At 47.3% G+C, this 18,677-nt stretch overlaps 1 protein-coding gene across 9 annotated transcripts in view; it reads left to right on the top strand.

Moving 5' to 3' along the window:
- The window catches only part of PITPNC1 (phosphatidylinositol transfer protein cytoplasmic 1), a 275,970-nt gene that overhangs the window by 135,175 nt on the left and 122,118 nt on the right, over window positions 1-18,677 (top strand). For all 9 annotated transcript variants that reach the window (XM_045044220.1, XM_045044223.1, XM_019818130.3 and 6 more), the window contains one exon: window positions 4,822-4,970. In XM_045044220.1, coding sequence (XP_044900155.1) covers window positions 4,822-4,970 — 149 coding nt within the window. The remainder of the gene's footprint in view (window positions 1-4,821; window positions 4,971-18,677) is intronic.

Genomic DNA, 18,677 nt, shown 5'->3' with positions numbered 1-18,677 from the left:
GAGTAGTGCCGTGTTCCATTGAAACCGTATTTAACAACAACCACAACCACAACCACAACTTCATTTAACAAACAAGAAACAGCCCACACGGTTTGCCGACCGCTGGTCCAGAACATTGTCCCGGTGCCTTAGCTGTGCTATGGATTACAGAATACAGTCAGCTCTAGACCCTAGTTTTCTGAGGCGGTGAAAAGCTAGACTCATTGTATCTCCCTTCCTGTGTGCGATTGCAACTTTGGCACCACTTGGTGTGAAGCTCGCGGGGCACCTGAAGATAAAACATCTCAGACTCTCTTTTCGGCGGGCTCTTTGCACATCATAAGGCAGTTGCTTCGAGGTCCACGTGTTGAGAGTGGAGAAAGCTGGAAGCGTTTTGACAGAGCATTTACAGTGATGTGAATCCCGTGGGAGAGTCCCAAGAATGCCAAATTGTATCACCCCCTGCTCGTTCCTCTTTCCACACTGCCAGAGCGGAGACAGGCAGGAATTGCGCCCATTTCACAGCTGGAAAAACTACATGGTATCATGTTAAGTCAGAGGGCCAGACGTTTCCCCGTGGTTATGTGGTTATGTGGCATTCATCCATTTTGATGGTAAAGGCAAAAGCACGTGTAAATTCTGATTCCTGGGCTGGGGCTTTGATGTCCTGAGTCATATCTTTGGGGAATGACTCCATTCAGAGTGGGTCATGTGTATTACAAAGGGTTGCCCCACTTTTCACATCTTGATATTTAGGAACGGTATTGAGACCAATGGAGGAAGAGAAAGGGGACAGGAAGGGATGAGACAGGGATTGGTTGGAAGATGACAGCCGCTTGGTTGGTGCTTTAGGGTGGGGATATATGAGAGCCTGGCCTCGCAGAGATCTCTGAAGTGCCGCACTGGCGGTGGGGGGTGGTGGGGGGTGGGGGTGCAATTTAGTGAAAAATCATAGCTCGGGGTTCTCCTGAGCCTAAAACTTTGGGTCCAGTAATTCTGGCAAGGAGGACATTTCAGGTGTTGGTGGTGCTCAGTTAATAAACTATATACCCAGAGGTTCTGGCTCGGGGTCACCTTTTCTAAAATCAAGATTTGAGGTCGAACTATATTGAGTCACTTGACTGTGCCCAGTCGGAGAGTTTGCAGTAGGACAGACTGAGAAAAACCCTTGGCTTCCCCAGACACGTTTGTGCCTTTTCTTTTTTTTTTTTTCTTTTTTATTTTTTTAACATTTATTTATTTTTGAGACAGAGAGAGACAGAGAATGAACAGGGGAGGGGCAGAGAGAGAGGGAGACACAGAATCTGAAACAGGCTCCAGGCTCTGAGCGGTCAGCACAGAGCCTGACGTGGGGCTCGAACTCACGGACCGTGAGATCATGACCTGAGCTGAAGTCGGACGCTTAACCAACCAAGCCACCCAGGCGCCCCACGTTTGTGCCTTTTCTTAAACCGTGCAGCTCTATCAAACTTGTGGCACTGTGTGCAAGTGGGAAGGATCTGAATCCCCATGATTTTTTTGTTTTTTTTTTTTTTGACAATAGAGATCATTATTTGGGGTAGCTGTTCCGATGACGGCTCACACGGAGGCTCAGCCCTGCAGCACAGAGCTGTCTGGAATCGTGATTGCCTGTAATGATGATTACCCAGACGCTGGAGTTAGAACAATAGATCTTACAAAGTTAGAGCTTACTTCCTCCACAAGTCCGTATGTGAGCACAGTTTAAACAACCTGGGTCTTTCACATGGTATCAGGCTTTGGTTATTCGGCTTCTGAAATAGCAAAGTTCAGAAGCGATGGAACTCATCCATCACTTCTCCCAAAATCATGGTGAGGCCCAGATGTGTTAAAGCAATTCACCTGTCAGAGAAACAAAGGCTGAAGGTGGGTAAAGAGGAAACAGTGGACCTGCGGTCACGTCCTAGCTCTGCCACCTAGAAGCCACGTGGCCCCGGAGAAAGTCAGCCCTCTCTCGAGACTCAGTTTCCTAATTTGGAAGTCATCGTGAGCATGAAGTGATCGGATCTGTTATCAGTTCACTGGCTTCAAAAGTCTTAAGAGTCCTTCTGAATCTTTGGATTTGCAGCCTTCATTTGACAAAGTTTGTTTGGAGACAGTGATGAGGAAGGTGGTATTTTCACTAAACTAGGGATGCAGCCTTGCAAAAAAATGGTATTCAGGAGGAAAGAAAAGACGGGTCCCCTAAAGATGGAACATTTTGGCTTCAGTACCGTCAGGTACCCCGTAAGTGCCGTGAATGCCTTCGCCGAATTTGCCCCAGTGGCTCTCAGCATTCAGTGTGCATCCAAGCCTGGTCCCCAACTGCCTCTTCCCCAAGGGTCTGGATGTCAAAGCACCGGAATGGCCTGGGATCCAACATTTTGAGGAATATGTCTGCCGACTTTGAGACCGATGGTTCAGAGACCATCCGTCCTACCCTCTACCGCGTCACTGAGAAACTGCTCGGTGCATGTGTCTGTGAGTTAATTTGTGGCTTTAAAAACAACGGCAAAACCTGTGCTTCTGGGTGGCCCAGCTCAGACGGTCACAACCAGCAGAGCAGGCCTGATTTGCTTGGGAGGGAAAGGAGCGACAGCTGCAGAACCCTTGGCCATCTCCACGTCTGGCCTTGAGTGTCCCGCCACCCCCAGTAATGTCACCTACTGCATCCAGCGTCTGTCGGTCGCCCCCAGACTGACGTTATCTTAGTGAGCTAAGGCTGGTGTCTGCCCCACAGTGGCTCGTTCAGGAGCCGCTGGAATGATCAATGAGGCTGAGCAGACGGGCCCTTCTCTGGCCACTGGTGAATCAGCTGCCGGCCTCCTCGGCCCGTTCTCGTCTCCGCAGAGCAGAAGCGCTTGAACCAGGGACGGCTCTTCTGTGTCAGGCATTGTCCTTAATGCCATGCATTCTTCACATGGGAGTGAGCTGGAGCTCCTGAAGACATGCGCCTTCTGCCAGACCCCTCCCCCACCCCCAACTAAAGCCCTTGGTGGCCTTTGGTTTTTGTTTTTACTTTAAAAAGTTTATGTATTTATTGTGTGAGAGAGAGAGCACAAGCTGGGGAGGGACCGAGAGAAAGCGAGAGAATCCCAGGCAGGCTCCGCACAGCCAGCGCAGAACCTGGCACGCGGCTCGAACCCACCAACCGCGAGCCCAAGTTGGACGCTTAACCGACTGACCCACCCAGGCGCCCCTTTACTGTCTTCCTTCTTGAAAGAGCCGTAGTTAGTCTTTATGAGCAACAGTAAGAGCCAGAGTTACTAAAGGGAAGCCAGGTCAAACTTCTGATTGAAAATAAACTCAAAGATTGATTTTATCTTTGATGTTTCTCTCTCCCCTTCCTGTGTTTCTCCTCAGCACCCCCTCTTCCCCCCGATTGTGCACAGCACGTGCACGCATGTACGCACATACACGCTCACGTGAAAAGCATTTTAAGTGCGGATCATCCTGGGGAGGCGTATGGCACAGAATCGTGGCACTGCCCTTTGAGGAGACCCAGCCTGCCGTTCCCATTGTCATGGTTACTGGCCTGGCCCCCAGGGCTGGTCTCAGACCAGAGGCTTTCAGCTCGTCTTCACACTCCCCTCCCTGCCCCTGCCTCACAGCGAAAGAGGGACCTTCGGAGGTGTGTGTCTTCTCAGCCTTAGAATTGACCTCACTGTTGATTTGTCCATTTCATCTGCCCCCTTAATTTAAAATCTGTTTCTCTCTCTTAGGCACACAGATAGGAGACCTACAGCCCTGCCGGCCTGGGCGCTTTGGGGAACAACCCAGAACAACCCACCATTATTTTGCTACAGACCCAAGCCCCTTTTCCCCATCCCAGGGGCCTTGATGATAGTGACACCGTGTGTCTGTTTTCACACCAAATCTGCCCGAAGGACCACAGCATCCTGTCTCCTGACTCTGAGCAGACATCCTTTTTGCAAAAGGCATTTGATCCCCTTCTCTCTCTCTCTCTCTCTCTCTCTCTCTCTCTCTCTCTCTCTCTCTCCCTCCTCCATCAAATTAGTTTTGCCATGTGGAAAGTACACAGGGGGAAGAAATGCCTGTTGGCCCTGGGGTTTTCAGAGAGGCAGGAAGGAGAGTGGAACAGTTGAAAAATGCAGACAGGGCAGAGAATGTTCCCATTGTATGTTGCTCCTTATTATCATTTTCCTGTAAGTAGACCTGGCTTCTGGGAACCTCAGGCTGGAAGGCTCCACACTGTGGGTGCAATTGGATAAAAAAGAGTTAAAGACTCTGTAGATTCGCCTCTTTGCAGATCAGTCTGTAGAGTACAGGTTCCATTCTTGGTGGGGCTCGGTCATCTGGAGTTTGCTAAAGCTTCGAGGTGATTCTAATGTCCAGCCACTCTTGAGAACTGCAGATCTAGGGGACAGAGAACTCCAGGAGAGTTTGAGACTGATGACGGAAGAGATAGGTGACATCTAGTCCACTTCTGCCCAGCAATGCAGTTAATTAGGCAGAGAAGGGACAGAAATAACACGTCCTGGCCTGTTTGTTGCCAAACAAAATCAGACTTTAGCACCATTTAACCCTGTAGGGCTGATGCTCCGCGCACCCCCCCCCCCCCCCCGGCCGCTTAGTCTGCCAGCCACCCCGGCAAGCATCACCAGGGTGATGTAGAACATTCACAGGAACACGCCGTATCTACACTCTACTCACAACTGGTTCTCCTCCCCGCTCCGGAGGAAAAACAACGCCAGGCCCACGTGTCTGCCTTCTTTTCTGGCAGAAAGTGCTGACCGTAGTTGCTTGCCACGCCGTGGAAGTTGGGGGGGATGTTTTCGAAGGCAAGCGGCGGGGCTGACCTTTCTCTCACTGTGTGTTTTGTAGTACAAAATCGGACAGCTGTACATGATCAGCAAGCACAGCCACGAACAGAGTGACCGAGGAGAAGGGGTGGAGGTGGTCCAGAATGAGCCCTTTGAGGATCCTCACCATGGCAACGGGCAGTTCACCGAGAAGCGGGTGTATCTCAACAGGTAAGTCACGGCAGCCGGCCATCCACCTGCAGGCTCTCCCACGCCACCCCACGGCCGAGCTGGAGGCGGTGTGTGGGATAAAAAGGTGACCTGAAAAGTCACTACATTTGCCCGCTCCATCCACCAGTCTCGTAGCTTCCCCAAAACAGAGTCCCCTGCCTTCGGCAAGAGAGTCCCCAACTGCATTCTCATGAGGAGGGGCTTTCCTCTTCCATTTCCCACCCGCTGGATGACATGTTCAGATGACATTTGGTCTAAAGGGTTACAGAGCTTTGTCTCCTACCCCTGGTTCGGTGTTAGCAGCGGGAAAGAGATGGCTTTGCCTGAGGGTTGTAGAGACGTGCCAAAGATCGCAGTGTGCCATTGGGGTCTTGACTTGGTAAGCGTTCTCGTTCCCGCCAGGTGACCACTCGGGTGTTCACAAAGGGAACTGACAATGAGCGCTTGTCGTTGCTTCTTTGGAAGGGTAAATAAGCAAGGATTATAACCCAGCACTCATCGGGACAGCCGTTTCTGCCTTGCAAAGCGTATTCTTTAATCTCTTGCTGTTTTCTTACCATTAATGGCATAGTTGATTATCGGGGCTTGTCTGATCTTCTCCCCACCCAATACCCATTTCCAGCCCGTTTTTCTTCCATTTCTTCTCTTCCAGGTCAGGACATTTGTATACTTACTGGAAATATATTTTATTGGAATTAACTGTCTGCTCCAGTGAACCAGTGGATGACTGGTTTGGTCTTTGCTACCGTTTCTGTGCATACTCTTTACCCCCACCTACGGCTCCTCCTGTTGGCCCCGACGTGACTATTCAGAAAGCATTTCCAACATAATAACTGGACAGCGCCCCAGTTTATTCACTGATACTCGTGAATATTTATCCATTCTTTGTGCCTTGACCATGAGACATTTCTGAGAGGAGCCACACTGGGACTCTCCCATGCCCACGTGGCCTCCACCTTCCAGCAAGCTCAAGTGGACTATTCCTTCTCGATGGGTGCATTTGGGTCCTGTCACTACGGTGTATGGAAATCTCTCAGGCCAATATCCTGACAGTGAAGGCCATGGGCTGATTAAACTGACATGTTTTAATCTACCCAGGGATGCAGTATCAGGGAATTCCTGAGTCACGATGAAATGCAAATGAGATTGATCTTATTCATCTATTAGGAGCTGTGAATTCGCAGGATTTGGAACCCATTCAGCCTCCAGCCAGCTGCCGATTCGCAAGAGTAGCTGAGCTCTGGGACTGGCCTGGGGATGACTTCCTTACAGAGACTGGTTTCTCAGTGTGCTGCTTTGGCATTCTTAGTGTGGAGGGTGAAAATCAAATACTGAGCAGGAATCACCTGTGTAGAGCAAAGAGGAGTGAGCATGATGTAAGAAAATAGATACAGACCTATGGAAAATTCCATTCCTTGGCAGACAATTGCCCTTTCCTAAATTATTGCTTAGGAAATGTTCCCTACATACCAAATTAAAAAAAAAAATTAGAAAACTTCATATCTGGGGTGTCTGGGTTGGCTCAGCAGGTTGAGCATCCAACTCTTTCTTTTCTTTTTTAATTTTCTTTTTTTTTTTAATTTACATCCAAATTACTTAGCATATAGCGCAACAATGATTTCAGGAGTAGATTCCTTAATACCCCTTACCCATTTAGCCCATCCCCCCCCCCCACAACCCCTCCAGTAACCCTCTGTTTGTTCCCCATTATTTAAGAGTCTCTTATGCTTTGTCCTCCTGCTTGTTTTTATATTATTTTTGTTTCCCCTCCCTTATGTTCATCTGTTTTGTCTCTTAAATTCCTCATAGGAGTGAAGTCATATGATATTTGTCTTTCTCTGACTGATTAATTTCGCTTAGCATAATATCCTCCAGTTCCATCCACGTAGTTGCAAATGGCAAGATTTCATTCTTTTTGATCGCTGAGTAATACTCCATTGTATATGTACACCTCATCTTCTTTATCCATCCATCCATCGATGGACATTTGGGCTCTTTCCATACTTTGGCTATTTTGATAGTGCTGCTATGAACATTGGGGTGCATGTGTCCCTTTGAAACAGCACACCTGTATCCCGTGGATAAATGCCTAGTAGTGCAATTGCTGGGTCGTAGGGTAGTTCTATTTTTAGTTTTTTTGAGGAACCTCCATGCTGTTTTCCAGAGTGGCTGCACCAGTTTGCATTCCCACCAGCAGTGCAAGAGAGATCCTCTTTCCCCGCATCCTCGCCAACATCTGTTGTTGCACAAGTTGTTAATGTTAGCCATTCTGACAGGTGTGAGGTGGTATCTCAGTGTGGCTTTGATTTGTATCTCCCTGATGATGAATGATGAGCATTTTTTCATGTGGCGGCCATCTGGATGTCTTCTTTGGAGAAGTGTCTATGCATGTCTTTTACTCATTTCTTCACTGGATTATTTGTTCTTTGGGTGTTGAGTTTGGTAAGTTCTTTACAGATTTTGGATACTAACTCTTTATCCGGTATGTCATTTGCAAATGTCTTCTCCCATTCTGTCTTTTAGTTTTGCAGATTGTTTCCTTTGCTGTGCAGAAGCTTTTTATTTTGATGAGGTCCCAGTAGTTCATTTTTGCTTTGTTTCCCTTGCCTCCAGAGACGCGTTGAGTAAGAAGTTGCTGCGGCCAAGATCAAAGAGGTTTTTGCCTGCTTTCTCCTCAAGGATTCTGATGGCTTCCTGTCTTACATTTAGGTCTTTCATCCATTTTGAGTTTATTTTTGTGTCTGGTGTAAGAAAGTGGTCCAGGTTCATTCTTCTGCATGTCGCTGTCCAGTTTTCCCAGAACCACTTGCTGAAGAGACTGTCTTTATTCCATTGGATATTCTTTCCTGCTTTGTCAGAGATCAGTTGGCCATACGTTTGTGGGTCCATATCTGGGTTCTCTATTCTGTTCCATTGATCTGAGTGTCTGTTCTTCTTTTTTTTTTTTTAATTTTTTTAATGTTTATATATTTTTAAATTTTTTTTTCAACGTTTTTTATTTATTTTTGGGACAGAGAGAGACAGAGCATGAACGGGGGAGGGGAAGAGAGAGAAGGAGACACAGAATCGGAAACAGGCTCCAGGCTCCGAGCCATCAGCCCAGAGCCCGACGCGGGGCTCGAACTTACGGACCGCGAGATCGTGACCTGGCTGAAGTCGGACGCTTAACCGACTGCGCCACCCAGGCGCCCCTAATGTTTATATATTTTTGAGAGACAGAGATAGAGAGTCAGAGAGTGAGCTGAGGAGGGGCAGAGAAAGAGAGACACAGAATCCGAAGCAGGCTCCAGGCTCCAAGCTGTCAGCACAGAGCCCAATGTGGGGCTGGAACTCATGAACCACGAGATCATGACCTGAGCTGAAGTCGGACGCTTAACCGACTCAGCCACCCAGGTGCCCCTGAGTGTCTGTTCTTGTGCCAGAGCATCCAACTCTCGATTACAGCTCAGGTTCTGATCTCAAAGTTTGTGGTATTGAGCCCTCACTACATTAGCCCCCTCGCTAATAGCATTGGATTCTCTCTCCCTGTCTCTCTGCCCTTCCTCCACTCTCTCTCTTTCTCTGTCTCTAATAGCACTGGATTCTCTCTCCCTGTCTCTGGCCCTCCCCCTCCTCTGTCTGTCTCTGTCTCTGTCTCTCTAATAGCACTGGATTCTCTCTCTCTCTGTCTCTTTCTGTCTGTCTCTCTCAAAATAAATAAACAAAAACTTAAAAAAAATAAACTTCGATCTTTTCCTGAAACAGAGCAAGAACTGTCCAGCTGTCTGTGTCATGGCTGTTTTCTCTATCAGAATATATGATGTTTATTTAAAGGAGAATAATAAACATTAGTAAGAGGGAAATTTGTTATAAATAGAATATCTGGACTTCCAGTAATAGAAACTAAAGAGATGAATGTGGACCCTCCGCCCCGCACCTCCTGTGACAAACACAGGATGAAATATAACAATATAAAGCTGGCTCAAAACAAAGAAAGGGAAATCCTCAGGTACAAGAAATAAAGAGGAAACGCAAACCAGAGTGGAAAGCTGATGAGCTATGGCTCCAGATGCTGGGATATGTCAGAACTGACATACAGGGAATGTCGTGCCCATAAGGAGACAGGAAATGTGGGTTTGGGCCCCTACAAACGGGGACTTGGAGCTGAGAGTCGTGCACAAAAATTGTTCCTGACAATCGAGGACTCAGAGAGGTTACCACTCAGAGGCACACATGCACAGAACTACTAAAGGTTTTATTAGAAGTAGAAGGAAATTGAGCCCAAGAAGGAGGAGTGGAGGATCCAAAAGTAGTAAGCCAAGAAATTGGCAAACATCTCAATGAGTCTGAATCAGCATAGGATGTTTTAAAAATCCTGCTAATGGGCCTATACTCTTGGAATTTAAATAATGGACAATGATAGAAGATGAGAGGGTGGTAATTATCGTAAAAAAAAAAAACACTGTCAGTTGCTAATATTGTTTAAGAGGAGGAGACAAATGTTGATTGATTTAAAAACCTTTAAGGCATGTGTGCATATTCAAAAATGTAAAGGTGACCTCTAAAGAAATGGTGAAACACTACAAAACTCCCAAGAGAAAATGTGATCCATCAGACAGAAAGCAGAGTAAGAACAGAGACAAGCCTACAAAAGGCATGGTAAACAGAAAATGTAAATTTGGCGGTGCCCGGGTGGCTCAACTGGTTAAGCATTGGACTGTTGACATTTGCTCACGGTTCACGGCATCGAGCCCCTCATTGGGCTCTTCACTGACATCGTGCAGCCTGCTTCGGATTCTCTCTTTCCCTCTCTCTGCCCCTCCTCTGTGCTCACTCCCGCTCACTCTCTGTCTCTCTCTCTCTCTCAAAATAAAGAAATAAACTTTAAAAAAAAAACACATAAATTTTGATGGTAAGATAAAGCAAAATATATCAGTGGTCACACTGAAGGTTTGTAAGTTAAATCCCACACCTGAACCAGCTCAACAAACATAGGACCACACTGACAAAAATCACAGGTAGCCTGAAGTTATAATTGGAGATTTTCATATACCTGTTGAATAAATGGATAGAGCAAATAGCCAAATTAATCTAGCACACGTAGAGCAGATGTAAACAGCAGAATTAGAACTTTGATGTAGTTAATAGACATTAATAGACCCTAGTACCAACATGCTTTTCTCTTTCTACTTCTTCTTCTTTTTTTTTTTTAATGTTTATTTATTTTTGAGTGAGAGAGAGAGAGAGGCAGAGAGAGAGGGGGATAGAGAATCCCAAGCAGGTTCTACACGGTCAGTGTAGAGCCCAATGTGGAGCTCGAACTCATGAACCATGAGATTGTGACCTCAGCCGAAGTTGGACGCTCAACCGAGCCACCCCGGTGCCCCACCGACCTGCTTTTCATAAACACATGAAAATGTACAAAAAACTGACGACACACTAGGCAAGAAATCAGTCTCAACAACTACCAGAATGTCAGTATCATGTAGATCCTGTTTGCTGGTTACAAAGCCCTACAATAAGAAATTGACAACAACAAGTCAACTTCCTCATCATTCAGAAATGGAAACATTTTTAAATAATTCATGGGATAAAAATGTCCATACTCCCTTTCTCGGCCTCCTTTGCAGTTAGGGATGGCCATGTGACCTAGTTCTGGCCAACGAGATGTAAGGTTTTCCTCCCTGATGAAGAGTCCGGCACCCAGCTGGCTCAGGGTAGAGCACGTGACTCTTGATCTCTGGGTTGTGACCTCAATGCCGCACTCCGTTGGGCGTAGAGAGATTACTTAAAAACAAAAATCTTAAAAACAGAGAGAGAGAGAAAGATGTCCAAGAGGCATAATCTTGCTCTAAGAAAGGGAGGGAATGAGAGGAGACTTCTGGGAAGGTAACTGACAGTGTCTACCACCCGGACCTTGACAATAAAACTGAACAGTAGTGCAAGAAGGAAACTGATAGACCAATCTCTGTTAAGAACACAGACGTGAAAAGCCCATATAAAACATTAGCAGATCAAATACCTCGGAGAATAACAATAATAATCATGGTAATAATATAAATCATGACTCGACCAGACTCTCATACTGTTAACACCAATATGGGAATTCAGCAAGATTGCTGGGGATAAAATCCATGTACAAAATCAGCATTATTATACAGCAGGAACAATAAGTGGAAAATGTAACTTTGAAAAAAAATTCCATTAGAGGGGTGCCTGGGTAGCTCGATCTGTTGAGCCTCCAACTCTTGATTTTGCCTCAGGTCATGATCCCAGGGTCATGGGCTCGAGCCCCACGTCGGGCTTGGCACTGAGCATGGATGGAGCCTGCTTGGGATTTTTTCTCTCTCCCTCCCCCTCTCCCCTCTCTCCTCTCCCCTGCCCTCTCTCTATCTCTTTCTCTCTCTCTCTCTCTGGAAAAAAAAAAATCCATTATAATAGAAAAAGGATAGGCAAAGAAATTTAAAGGTACCCAATAATCAATCTACAAGATATACAACATCTTTTTGGAGGAAAAAAAAACAAAACAAAAGAGTAGTGGAGGACATTTTTATCTTTTTAAAGTAGGCTCCATGCCCCCACCTGTGGCTCGAAGTCACAATCCTGTGACCAAGTGTCACATGCTCCACTGACTGAGCCAGCCACACATCCCAGTGGAGGACATTTTTAAAAACCCTAGACAGGGACACCTGGCTGGCTCAGTCAGTGGACCATGTGACTCTTGTCAGGGTCATGAGTTCAAGCCCCACAGTGGGTGTAAAGCTTACAAAAACAAAACAAAACAAAACCAAAAGCACCCAAAATAACACCCTAGACAAGTGGTAATGTTCATGGATAGGAAATGCCGTATTATAAAGTTGCCATCAATTCCCAAATTAATTATAAATTTAATACAAATCTAATTAAAATGCCAACAGGGTTGTTTCTAAAATAGAGTTTGAGAATGTAATTCTAAAATTCCTGGTTATTATAGCCTTATCATGAGGTTTGGTATCTAGTGGGGCAAGTCCCTTCCACTTATTCAATTTTTCCAAAATTGTTAATGTGAATGTTAAGATCAGAGAACCACCAATGACGTGAAGAATGACTGAAAAAACCAAGGGCATTTAACCTGGAAAGGCCAGACTCAGGGTATGTGATGGTGTAGGCAGGTGGGAAGAGAATTAGACATGCATATTCGATACGACCTCCAGGGGACCAACTGGACCAAGACCAACGGGTAAGAATGCCAGGAGAAAGGTCTAGGCTCAGTTTAAGGAAGGAATCTAAGTGCGTGTGTGAGAACCCAGAAGGGTGCCTTAAGAGTCCGTTATGCTTTGGCTGGGGATGCCTGAACATGAGCGGGGCTCCCACCTACCGGACTGTCCTTGAGCAGATTTGAACATCAAATAGGTGGTTAAACCGGGCACCCTTTCAGATCCTTTTCAACCTTAATTTTCTATGCTCAAAGTAAGTGGCAGACATTATCCTGACTCACCTCCAGCATTCGGAAATGAGTAACCAATGAGACATTGGAGAAAAGTACTTTCTGTTCCCTTGGCACGAGTCTGAACTAGGTCCATCATTTTATGACATAAAAGACTCTTGGTATATTTTGGAAGAGTGTGGCACATCTCTTAGGACCAGGGAGATGATGGTTTAGTAAGAGAAAAAGAAAAAATGTCTATGCGACGTACTAGAAAGTAAGAATATGGATCTCCGTAATCATAAAAGAACACCAGATCCGTTACTTTGTTACACACTGGAGCCACCTTGAGTTAATCATGTCCTGCACGCACAGGTCATGGGACTGCTGTCTTGGCAAAGCTGCTTCCTAATTGAAATTCATTAAATAGGTACTTATTGGAACTTTAAACGTATAGTGAATTGTTCCTCTATTAGGATCGCTTAGTAAGTAACACGTGGCCTTTGCCTTCTGATCAAAGCAAGATCTGGGCTGACAGTGTTTAGCATTTGCGAGTCTATCCGTCCATCTTGGGAATGGTTCAGGGAGGAAAATCTTTTGCTCAGCCCACTTAGGCTCTGTGGGCGGGGGCCTGCAAATTAAACTAAAACTGACGGATTTGTGGGAGAAAAGACATTTGTTTTATTCATGGATGTACATGGGAGCCCCCCCAAAAACAGTCAGTTAGAGTTTGGGGCTTATATGCCATTTTACTAGGGGGCGAGCAGGGTGTTGGGGGGGGGAAGGCACTTCTGGAAGAAACAAATGGCTTTCATGAAAAACAAACGGGACTTGAGGAGGGTGGATAGGAGATATGATAGTTTTGTGACAGCGGCTGTTTATTAGCCAGTTTCTTATCTCGATGGTAACTTCTCATCTCTGGTGATAGGAGTCAGTCTTCCCTGGTTGTGAATTTCCTAGGGAGGGGATTTATGACAGCTGAATTCTTTCGAGAGGCTCCGCTTTTATGCTGATAAGGGCAGTTCAGTGAAAGCATCTTCCTGCAACTGTTGATTCTCAAATATCTTCAGCTCCAAATAATTCTTACACTGGTGTGGGTGGCATCTTGGAGACCCCTTTGCCAGCCACAGGGAAGTGTGTTCTGAGAGCTGGACTGACATTAGCTGAGACGTCACAGTGCCCACTTAATAATTTACACGCAGGAACATCTGTGTCCCGTGAACCCGCATTCACGAGCTGGCAAAGTGACTGAATTTTCTCCCTTACATCAACCTAAATTTTTTTTTTTTTTTACGTGTATTTATTTTTGAGAGACAGGGAGAGACAGAGCCCAAGTGGGGGAGGGGCAGAGAGAGAAGGAGACCCAGAATCCGAAGCAGGCTCCAGGCTCTGAGCTGTCAGCACAAGGGCCCGACGTGAAGCTTGAACTCACAAAAATCGTGACCTGAGCCGAAGTCGAACGCTCAACCGACCGAGCCACTCAGGCGCCCCTCCTTATGTCATATGGGAAGGCAAATCACATTTAGAGATAGGTTTATCAATCTGTTCTTACTGGAGTTACTCAGAGCCTGGGTAGTCAGAGCCTTCTCTCTGAGTCTGACCTGAGCAGAAAGGACTTTTCGCGGAAGGATGTCAGTGGCCCACAGAGCTGCCTACAGTCTTGAGAACGCGTAGCTGCCTGGGCACCTGCGAGGGGCCGAGGGCGGCAGACAGACTCCATTCTGCCAGCACCACCACGACTGCCATGGCTGGGTCCAAACTGTCCCTTTTTTTTTCTTTCTTGCTATCACTTACTCCAAAATCCCAACACAAGCATCCCACTGAGTTTCCGATCCAGGCTCGGGCTGCCAGTGAGTGGGGAGAGGGCCTTCCAGGCTGGTTTCCCAAGTGGCTGCATTTTACATTCCCTCCAGCAAATGGGTGAGGATGCCAACTTCTCCACGTAATCGCTGCCACTTGCCATTGTCTGTCTTTTTGATTCTAGCCATCCCTCCTGGGTGCGAAATGGTATCTCATTTTGGTTTCGATTGGCATTTCCCCTCACGACTGATGACCGTTGAGAATCTCTTCTTGTGGTCATTGGCCATTTATTGGAGAAATGGCTGTTGTTGTCCTTTGCCCATTTTTAAATGGAGTCTAATGTCTTTCGAAAATGCCATCCGTCCTTTTATCGCTTGTATCTCATCTCCCAGGGAGGGGATTCCTCGGGCCCCTCCCTACGGCGTCTGAGGCGCCGCTGGGTGCACCGTTCATTTCGGCGGTTGCCTCATACGCTCGGAACATTACATTACTTCTCCTACGTTAGCACATTTGGTGATTGTCCTTGGGCCTTCGATCCAGTTCAGTTAACCAAGTAAGTGGTATTTCTTGGCTTGGCTTCAAACAAATCCCCGTTTCAACTGGCATCCAGGGAAAGGAGGCGAGACACTCATCAGTCTCTCAAATAGTGATTCTAAATAAAACCTGTCTCCCAGAATCAGATGCGGGTGGGTCTTTTCTCTGGTCCCTTTGCATTTTCTTTTCATCTGCAGCATCTCTCCCGTCCCTCCCCATGAAGCCCAGGAGGGGAGGGATTCGGGGATGGGGGCGGGGGGGCATGGGAGAAAAGAGGGAGCCTATTTTTAGGCTTGTTTTTCAGTCATGAAGTGTCATGTTCTTCCCCACCACGGCTGCTGGATTAATTAGGCTGTGCTGGCAGCTGCCCGTCGGGGAGGGTTCCCAGCTTATAACGGTGATTCCGCCCAATGCCTGAATCGATCTAATGACGAGGACCACCTTTCTCCTGTTCCATGGCTCTGGCCTTCCAGGGTCACTCTCCTGGCCTCTGTGTGTCGCTGGGCAAGAGAGGGCCCAACTTCCCCAAGCTACGAGTCCTGTTTGGGCAAGCAAAGCCGCCCGCCGGTCACTTTGCCTACCAGCTCATTGGTCCAGCTGGGTTGCCAGGGCTTGGCTCTTTCTCTCACGTTGCCTTTCTCTTCTCCCAGGTCTGCCAGATCTGCCAAGCAGATCGGTCTCATCTCTTAGAGCTTGCCTGCAGTAAGAGCTCAGTGCCCAGAGCTTGTGCGGCCCGGGGAGAGCCCGCTGCCCAGGCCACAGGTCATAGAGAGATTGTCGGGGTCAAAGATTCTGACCTGCGGGCTTATTTCCTTGCCGTGTTGAAAGAATCTTTATGGTCAGTATTGAATGTTCGGAGTCAACCGTTACTCATTCAGGAAATAGCTGTTGGTGACTGCTGTGTGCCAGGCACTGTCCTAGGTGCTGGGCATGCAGCAGGGGCAGAACGAGGATCCCTGTCCTGGGGGATCTTACCTTCTAGGTGGGAGTGACAGTGCGCAGTGGCCATAACGTATGGGAACATCAGATATTTCATTTTTTAATGTTTATTTATTTTAAAAAATTGTTAAGTGTTTATTTACTTTTGAGAGAGAGAGAGACAGGAGTGTGAGTGGGGGAGGGGCAGAGAGAGAGAGGGAGACACAGAATCCGAAGCAGGCTCCGGGCTCTGAGCTGTCAGCACAGAGCCCGATGCGGGGCCAGAACCCACGGATCGTGAGATCACGACCCCAGCCAAAGTCGGACGCCCCACCGACTGAGCCACCCAGGCGCCCCTGAACGTCAAGTATTTTAGAATATTCCATCTTACATATTCTACGTAAATATATAGTCAGTATGCAAGCATTGAATATAATATTCAATAAATGAGATTGATTAACCTACTGTGTTTTGTATACCGGAGAAGTAGAACACGTAAGCGACTTCCTCCCAGCGTGCCTTTCAGTCCGTGCAATTCTGCTCCGTTCCGTCTCAGTCCTTAAGAACATGCTGCAGATTCGCACGTTGCCAGGATCGCTCCCTTCTGCTCCTCATTCACCGTCTCCCATGGGAACTCACAGGAACAGAATGTTGGCCTGGCTGGATCTGAAAAGGACTGGAACGTCCATCCAGTCAAACACATGCCGCCTTGGTTCTGCCTCACTCCTGACCAGTGCCACTGACATCACGTGGCCCTCTCCCTTGAGTGCTTCCCAGCGTGCTAGCCGTGTTACCATAACGCTGTCCGAGCACAGCCTTCCAAGAACTGACACACAGGCAGACCTTTTTTCCCAGAATCCCAATGCAAACTGCTCTTAAAAAACATTTTTTTTAATGCTTACTCATTTTTGAGAGAGAGAGAGAGACAGAATCCAAACACAGGGAAACATAGAATCCAAAGCAGGCTCCAGGCTCTGAGCTGTCAGCGCAGAATCCGACACGGGGCTCGAACCTACGAACCGCGATCTCGTGCCCTGAGCCGAAGTCGGCCGCTTAACCAACTGAGCCACTCAGGTGCCCCCAAACTACTCTTTTAAGTAGGGAGAGCGGTGGTGGCGTGTAAGTGAAATTACAAGCAGAATTCAAAGACCAGCCAGAACAGTCATTAATCGGAGATCAGCATACGCGGAACTGGGTACCGACGATTCTTATCAAATAATTGTCAAATGCCAGGTTGGAAAGAAAAGGTGAGAACATCCCTCCTGGACCAGCGGGAAATGAGGTTCTAAAAGGTAGCCTCGTCCTTTTTAGAAGTCCCTTAAGTGGGCTTTGCTTATGTGAGCACAATCTCCGCATCGACGGTGACACGTTTCAGGGACACTGTGAGAAACGCCTGAGCAAAGGGAACCCAGACGGGCTGTCTTTCTGCGGGGAATGTTTTAAGTCCAAAAGGTGGTTGATTCTAGTGCTGCGTATCCCGCATGAGTCGGTGGGTAGAACAGCTCAAATAAAGATTCTGGTGCAGACCATCATAACTCTGATCCCCGTGGAGAAAATGAAATTAGACTCCATTTAGACCACATCTGGCCTAATGATGTTCAGTACCTCCTGGGGCCAAAAAAATATTCCCAAACGAGCCTAGATTGCAAAGAGAGATTAGATATCAGGGCGAGTCTGGTACTCCTCTGGATTGTAAAGTGCCAGAAGCTTCTAAAGAAGGGATGGTTTGGGTTTTCAGTTCCGGAAGCTCTTGATGAAGTAAATAAACACGCTTCAGCTGAGACCAGTTCAGGTTATGCCTGCGTTTTGGGGCCTTCTTATCAGATCAGTTGTAATTTAGGGAGACCTAGGAAACCGGTGAGAAGGTTTCAGTGACCATATCCACTGAAGTCCAAGGCCGGGTTTCCCAGTCTCGGCACTGTTACTAATATTTGGGGCCAGAGAATTCTTTGCTGTGGGGGCTTTCCTGAGCATGGCGCATTGCAGGGTGTTGAACAGCATCCCTGGCCCCTACCCACTAGGTGCCAGCAGCATCCCTGCCCCCCTCCCCCAACCTCTCATTTGTGACAACCAAAAATGTTTCCAGACTTGGTCAAATGCGCCCCGCCCTGGGGCGGGGGGTGTAGAATCCCCCCCCCCCCCATCACCCCCCAGCCCCGCCCCATTGAGAACCAGTGCTCTAGGGTGACGACCATACCAGTTTGCCCAGGACTGGGGAATTCTGGTATGTAGGACTTGTAACACTAAAAGCAGGACAGCCTCATGTAGACTGGGATGGGTGGGTCACCTGGGTGTGTCATTGATAGGTTCTGTGTTTCATACTAGAGTTTAAAAGTGGAAAAAATACATAAAAGTGAAAAGCCAAGCGTTTTGAAAAGTCTGTCTTTGGGGGGCATTGACAGAGGTGTTTGGGCAACAGTATCATTCCACGTCAGCATGTTTTACGATTCTGTAAAGGCTTCAGGGTTTTGTCTGTCCGTCTGTCCTTTTCCTCCGTGCCTCTGAAGCCTGACATGGTGATACGGGCCATTGGGAGGTCTGGTCCCGGCCAGTGGACCAAGAGGACATGATTCAAACCGTGCCACCATTCCAGAAGAGAGACTCTTACATTTTTTTTTTTTTTATTGATGTTTATTTATCTTTGAGACAGAGAAAGAGACAGAGTGCAAGAGGGGGAGGGACAGAGAGAGAAGGAAACATAGAATCCGAAACAGGCTCCAGGCTCCCAGCTGTCAGCACAGAGCCTGACACCGGGCTCGAACCCACGAACTGTGAGATCATGACCTGAGCCAGAGTTGGACACTTAACCAACTGAGCCACCCAGGCGCCCCCTCCAGAAGAGAGACTCTTGTTTGACACCTGGGAGTGAGTTTGAGTGACAGACTTCTCCTTAGAATTGGAGGCTGTGTGACAGTATACATCATGAAAGTGACAGCAGCAGTGGGGACTAATTTAATTCCATTTTCCTTTGCAGCCCTGATAAATCATTGCCACGGGGAAAAGTAAATTTTACTTCCTCAGACAAAAATGATTTGAATAATGATGTGCTCTGGGGAAAGTGGGGGCTGAGA

The sequence above is a fragment of the Felis catus genome, chromosome E1 (assembly GCF_018350175.1).
Source record: "Felis catus isolate Fca126 chromosome E1, F.catus_Fca126_mat1.0, whole genome shotgun sequence".
NCBI lineage: Eukaryota > Metazoa > Chordata > Mammalia > Carnivora > Felidae > Felis > Felis catus.
This window is presented reverse-complemented; position numbering and strand designations above follow the sequence as displayed.